General features: G+C 48.3%; 1 protein-coding gene across 1 annotated transcript; it reads right to left on the bottom strand.

The window, feature by feature from the left end:
- Positions 1–3181: 3181 nt before the first annotated feature.
- Positions 3182–4272, bottom strand: LOC117534786. Its single transcript, XM_034199009.1, has 2 exons — positions 4029–4272; positions 3182–3942 (listed from the first exon to the last, which is right to left on the bottom strand). The coding sequence occupies exons 1-2, from the start codon at positions 4242–4244 to the stop codon at positions 3220–3222; spliced, it is 939 nt and encodes a 312-aa protein (XP_034054900.1). The 5' UTR covers positions 4245–4272; the 3' UTR covers positions 3182–3219.
- Positions 4273–6880: the final 2608 nt, after the last annotated feature.

Below are 6880 nucleotides of genomic sequence, written 5' to 3'. Positions count from 1 at the left end.
CACCAGGTGAACATGTGTACCCACACTTAAGCACTCCCCCACGGACTAAACCAAGAGGGAACACCGGTCAGAAGTTCGTGCCCCTGGTAACACTGAATAACAACAAAATAGAACCCCCAAGGGTTGCATGTGTGTAGGCATAGTTGGTAACATTTGTCTTGCCCTTGGCAGGGAATTTGCATTGGTAGTTGACATCACATTTACATTGTGCGGACTTCAGTACATTTTAAGGAAAAGTCCCATGTTAACTATGTCCATAAGACAGACATATTCCTTACATACCTTAGGGATATACGCGTACCCCGTAGCGACATTAACTACCAGTCGCGGTCCGCCAAATGTACAGACATGCAGTTCCGCCCCGGAGCAAAATTAAAATAATCTGGGGTGCTCCATGGATAGCCAGTGCAGGGACCTTCCACGTGGAAAAAGAACCGGAGACCAGAGGGCGTAATGTCCACTGAGCAGACATCATTGGCCGTGGCGTGTACACGTGTATATGTCCATATCACGGACATTAATACATAGAGTGGTGTCTATGAAATAAGCATTGCAAATAAGTGTTTAACGGTGATTTAAACTATTTTCTGCAGGGAAAAGAGTGCTAAAAATGGGTTTTTCAGCACCCAAACTCGACCATGATACATCCAGCCCTGGAGAGCTCGCTGGAGAGGGGGAGACAGCCTGACAGGCTGCCCACAGCTGATGGGGTTCGACATGGAGGTTTGGCAGTCCGCCTTTCAGCACCCAAACTCGGCCATGAGGACAGGCTGCTTCACAGCACTATGTAACCCTGGAAAGAAGCTTGAAACCTGTCCATTTCATCTACATTTGACTACTCATGAAATGTACAGCAGAGTCACTGCTGTAAGCAGGGTCCCACAGGCACACAGGCATAGATCCAGGGTGATGCACATGGCTTTCTTACCCAGGAATGAGTGTGTGAATGCTGGGTAAAAGTGATGTGAATACAGGGAGGGAGAGCAGCAGCGGGCTGTGACACAGAGGTACACAACGATGTGTACACTGGGTCATTCAGAATGTGCTATTTATGAATAAATAGACAAAGTTAAAGTTAACTTTTGGAAGAACCAGAGAAAGGGGTTAAAATGGATAAAATGTACCCGGGAATAGTGCCTCATAATGCAGGTAGAGTCCCCTGATAACTCCCCTTGCATTCCTCCACAGGCAAAATAAGTATAAGTTAACTTTTGGAAGAACCAGAGAAAGGGGTTAAAATGGATAAAATGTATCCCAAAATAGTGCCTCATAATGCAGGGAGGGAGAGCAGCAGCGGGCTGTGACACAGAGGTACACAACGATGTGTACACTGGGTCATTCAGAATGTGCTATTTATGAATAAATAGACAAAGTTAAAGTTAACTTTTGGATGAACCAGAGAAAGGGGTTAAAATGGATAAAATGTACCCGGGAATAGTGCCTCATAATGCAGGTAGATTCCCCTGATAACTCCCCTTGCATTCCTCCACAGGCAAAATAAGTATAAGTTAACTTTTGGAAGAACCAGAGAAAGGGGTTAAAATGGATAAAAATGTATCCCAAAATAGTGCCTCATAATGCAGGTAGAGTCCCCTGATAACTCCCCTTACATTCCTCCACAGGCAAAATAAGTATAAGTTAACTTTTGGAAGAACCAGAGAAACACGGACTACAGACCTCCAGCATATCTCCCTGACATGCGTACTTTCATAACCTCACGCACCTTGGGACCCCGGGCCCCCGAACTTAAGCACTCCCCCACGGACTAAACCCAGATGATTACACCCTCAAGAAACTCGTGCCCCTGGTAACCTATAAGGGGGTGTATTTTGCGGTGCTTTACCGTACGCACATCGGCATCCATAGTCGGCCTTATTCACAGCAGCACCCACCCTCCTATGGAGGATGTTCTCATGGCCCTGGTAACCTATAAGGGGGTGTATTTTGCGGTGCTTTACAGTCCGCACATCGGCATCCATAGTCGGCCTTATTCACAGCAGCACCCACCCTCCTTTACCGGATGTTCTCATGGCCCTGGTAACCTATAAGGGGGTGTATTTTGCGGTGCTTTACAGTCCGCACATCGGCATCCATAGTCGGCGTTATTCACAGCAGCACCCACCCTCCTGTACCGGATGTTCTCATGGCCCTGGTAACCTATAAGGGGGTGTATTTTGCGGTGCTTTACCGTCCGCACATGGGCATCCATAGTCGGCCTTATTCACAGCAGCACCCACCCTCCTATGGAGGATGTTCTCATGGCCCTGGTAACCTATAAGGGGGTGTATTTTGCAGTGCTTTACCGTCCGCACATCGGCAATTATAGTCGGCCTTATTCACAGCAGCACCCACCCTCCTGTACCGGATGTTCTCATGGCCCTGGTAACCTATAAGGGGGTGTATTTTGCGGTGCTTTACCGTCCGCACATGGGCATCCATAGTCGGCCTTATTCACAGCAGCACCCACCCTCCTATGGAGGATGTTCTCATGGCCCTGGTAACCTATAAGGGGGTGTATTTTGCAGTGCTTTACCGTCCGCACATCGGCAATTATAGTCGGCCTTATTCACAGCAGCACCCACCCTCCTGTACCGGATGTTCTCATGGCCCTGGTAACCTATAAGGGGGTGTATTTTGCGGTGCTTTACCGTCCGCACATCGGCATCCATAGTCGGCCTTATTCACAGCAGCACCCACCCTCCTATGGAGGATGTTCTCATGGCCCTGGTAACCTATAAGGTGGCGCTCTCCGTGGTGCTCCCCGGTTCAGCTCCACGGAGAGCGCATCCCCGCTGCTGCAAGGTGGAACACTTTTACTATTTTACCCACTGCTGCTGTTGCACACATGTGCTTCTGCTGGTGACTCTCTGTTCGTGGCTACCCCTGGGAACCTATAAGGTGGTGTATTTTGCGGTGCTTTACCGTCCGCACATCGGCCTCCATAGTCGGACTTATTCACAGCAGCAACACCTGCCCTGCTGGAGGTTCACACTTTTAACTTTTTTTACCCTCCTCTGCCTTACACATCCTCCCACACTTGAGCACTCCTCACGCGGACTAAACCCCTTCATGCACACCACCAGAACCTCGTGCCCCTGGGCATCTTAAAGGGGAAACACCCATACTGGGTTATAAAAAAGAGGTTAAATTAAGTAATTTTAACAAACTTTATTTACAGAAATATATACATTGACACTTTATAACATTATATAACATTATTCACTCATCCAGCCAAAGGGGACTGAGTACAACAAAACATTGCATATTTACAAGTTGGTCACTGGCAACATAGTCCGTACCGGGTGAAGTTGGTGCAGAGGCTGGCACCCTCTCTTCACCCGTGTCTGAGGGACTGTGTTCGGCCATTGACTGTTCCCTCTTCGCCGCTCTCCAAGCGTTGAAGTCTTCATCTGACGTCTCGGTATCGGGGGAGTCTTGGTAGGGAGTGGGGCTATGCTCCTCTCCAGAGCTGTCACGGTCACTGTGGATGTCAATGTACCCCAAATTGTCTTCACTCCCCCCTGATGCTGCTGCGGCCGCTGCTTGCAGTGACTCTGTGAAGAGCAGCCGTATGTCCGCAGCATCCTTCAAAGAAGGATTCTTGGCATAAAATGTGTCTGCAGTTGCAGTGTTGTGACACATGAAATCACTCACTCTTTGGCGGTTGCCTATGTCCTGAAACCTCTTCGCATTATCGGCGTGGACTGTGCGGAGGTCGGTGAAGTTAATGGGACCTTTTAGTCCCACATCAGCCCATGCCAACCTCAGGAAGGAGGCAAGGTTCCTCGATGGGTTCTTCCCCGCTGTGCAGAGGAAGTAGCGGTTGTTGGTGCCGGTCAGCGTCCCCTTGATTTCCAGCCACCTCTTCATCCATCCAAATTCTTCTATGGTGAGGTACAACTGCGCTTCCCCGAACACGTTGGCCGTCTTGTGGTTGCTTACCTGTTATGACAGAGTTAGAGAGTGTCAATCATCCACAACATGTGTATCACTGCCAGAATAAACACATTTTTTAATAGCTCACTCACGTGGATGAGGAAGCCAAAGGCAGTGCCAGTTGTCTCCGCCTTTCGGACCTCCGCGTTGGTCATGTTAGAGTAGACCCCCGGACGGTGCCCATAAATGCAGCTCCAATTGAGGGTCATGTACCCATAGAGCAGGGTCCGGGTTGCGTTAGTCGGATTACTGGTCATCACGTCCAGGAGCTGAGGGATGCGAGTTTTGGCCGCAGTCAAACATGCCATGATGTCTTTATGGCTTGGCAGACCTTCCATCTTGTCCCGCTTTACCTGCATCTGGTGGATAACCACCTTCTTTCTCATGGACTTCAGGATGGCAGCAACTTCCCGTGTGATTAAAATCATTTTGGAGACTGCGTTTTCTTGGAGCCTCACTGTTGGGTCGATGCCCTCATAATGGTCCCGGTAGCCTTGCAGATACTTCTCCATGAAGCGTGGGAATGTAATGTCCCGCATTCGATTCCCCCGGCCCCTGCCGCTGAACCAGGGGGAATGTATGGGAGGGGAGGATGACGAGGCATCGGTATCTATGGAGCTGGATACAGGTGTGTGAGAGGCAATGGGGGACTTCCTGCAGGAGGGACCTTTGGACTTGGACAGCCTATTTGGTGTTCAATCAATCAATCAATGTTTATTTATATAGCCCAATATCACAAATGTTACATTTGTCTCAGTGGACTTTACAGTTTGTACAAAATATCAGTATGACAATACGACACCCTCTGTCCTTAGACCCTCACATCGTACAAGGAAAAACTTCCGAAGAAAACCCACAGTTTAAAGGGAAAAATGGGAGAAACCTCAGGGAGAGCAACAGAGGAGGGATCCCTCTCCCAGGACGGACAGACGTGCAATAGGTGTTGACTTTGTTCGGGATCGTTTCCTTAGAAACACCCGCTCTTGGTTCTCCCCATCCTCTTCATCAAACCCAAGCATGTCCTCGGCCCTCTGGTTCATCCTCTGTCGGCTACGATTTATCCTCTGCTGCAGCATGCAGCGCAGGGATTTCACCTCAGCAGCATATATGTCCATCTGAGCCCTCATTCTGTTTGCATACATCCTCCATTCCTTACAGTCCTGGTTGTCACATTCAATCACTGGGGACAAGGGTGGAGGTTGTGACAGGACATCATCACCCACAGTGTCCACATCCCAAGAGGTAATCATTGCTACTGTGGGGTTTGTCAATCTGAGTTCATGAAGCTCATTCGTGGCCACTTTCTTTTTTAGTTTAGTTAAAACCACATGTATTTCCTGCCGGGACAGCTCAACATGGCCTCTGTACAAGTGGCGGTCCAGCCTTGTCCCGATGTACTCGCATCCTGCAATGATGCAGGGATGGAGCCTAATGTTTATCCGTCCTTTCGCCAACAACAGCAGAATTCTTCTTTCAACTAAATTACGCACACTATGGTTCCTCTGCAGGTGCTTGCTCAGGGCGCGGAAGGGACTATTACAGATAGGACAACCGATCGCCATCTTTTTTGTATGCCTGAGCATTTCGGTACCGGGAAGTGTCACCAGTAGAATGTATAGAACCGGGGGCGACAAAGAAGGACAGGTGAAAAGAAGAAAGTTGCACTCAGCGAACTAGAAAGACCCCATGTCAAATCTCTCCGGTTTATTTTGAAAACATTGAGTTTTCCCTTTGCATCATCGTGCGAAAGGTGTTCCATTTAGGCACTCGTTAGGCGGGCAGAGATCCCTGTCATCTATCGGTCCTATCATCCAGGCAAGGCGGGAGCCAAAACTGGGTGAAATAGTGCCTCCTAAGGCGGGTAGAGTCCCCTGACAACTCACCCTACATTCCTCCAGAGTCAGAAAAAGTTAAAGTTAACTTTTGGAAGAACCATAGAAAAGGGGTGAAAATGGATAAAATGTGTCCGAAAATAGTGCCTCCTAAGGCGGGTAGAGTCCCCTGACAACTCACCCTACATTCCTCCAGAGTCAGAAAAAGTTAAAGTTAACTTTTGGAAGAACCATAGAAAAGGGGTGAAAATGGATAAAATGTGTCCGAAAATAGTGCCTCCTAAGGCGGGTAGAGTCCCCTGACAACTCACCCTACATTCCTCCAGAGTCAGAAAAAGTTAAAGTTAACTTTTGGAAGAACCATAGAAAAGGGGTGAAAATAGATAAAATGTGTCCGAAAATAGTGCCTCCTAAGGCGGGTAGAGTCCCTGACAACTCACCCTACATTCCTCCAGAGTCAGAAAAAGTTAAAGTTAACTTTTGGAAGAACCATTGAAAAGGGGTGAAAATGGATAAAATGTGTCCGAAAATAGTGTCTCGTTATTCCGTGGCAACTCCCCTTGAATTCCTCCAGAGGCCAGTTTGAAAGCTTAAAGTTTGGTAAGAACCGTGATTGGGGGTCCTCCGGGCAACAATTGTATCCGATCCAAAGTGCTCACTCATCGGACGCATTCCTCCATGATTTCCCCATCATGAGAAATAGGCCGTTTTTTTCTAAGTGCTCTCAAAAACCGGGTTTCCGATTTCGTGCAGAAGGTAGCTTGGAAAAGATGAATGAAAATTGTTAACGGAGGAGGGGAGGTCAGTATTCCCCTCTACGTTGAAAAGTGCAACGGGTCAGTGGAAATGTCTCCGGGGCTTCCGCCGGAAGCGCCGAAGACTTGAGCCCCTCACCCGTTGGCACTTAGCCGTTTTTTCGAGAATTTTTAAAAACTTCGTTTTTGATTAATTTAAGATATAATTGACCATTTTATTTACTTTTTTTTGCTTTCCACGGGTGGGGGTGCACGGCAGGCCGCATATGAGCTCCCAAATTCGGCCCGGAACCTCCGGGAATTGGGTCCATTTAATCCACATGTGACTCCCCCATCAAATGTACATGAAATGGACAC

Source organism: Gymnodraco acuticeps, unplaced genomic scaffold (genome assembly GCF_902827175.1).
Source record: "Gymnodraco acuticeps unplaced genomic scaffold, fGymAcu1.1, whole genome shotgun sequence".
NCBI lineage: Eukaryota > Metazoa > Chordata > Actinopteri > Perciformes > Bathydraconidae > Gymnodraco > Gymnodraco acuticeps.
The sequence above is the reverse complement of the archived record's forward strand: the minus strand, read 5'-3'. Positions and strand labels throughout refer to the sequence as shown.

Excerpts from the sequence above, each read along its gene's own strand:
- LOC117534786 (XM_034199009.1), bottom strand. The coding sequence starts at position 4,244 with ATGGCATGTTTGACTGCGGCCAAAACTCGCATCCCTCAGCTCCTGGAC. Across the intron at positions 3,943-4,028 it reads CCTTTGGCTTCCTCATCCAC|GTAAGCAACCACAAGACGGC; the intron begins GTGAGTGAGCTA and ends CTGTCATAACAG.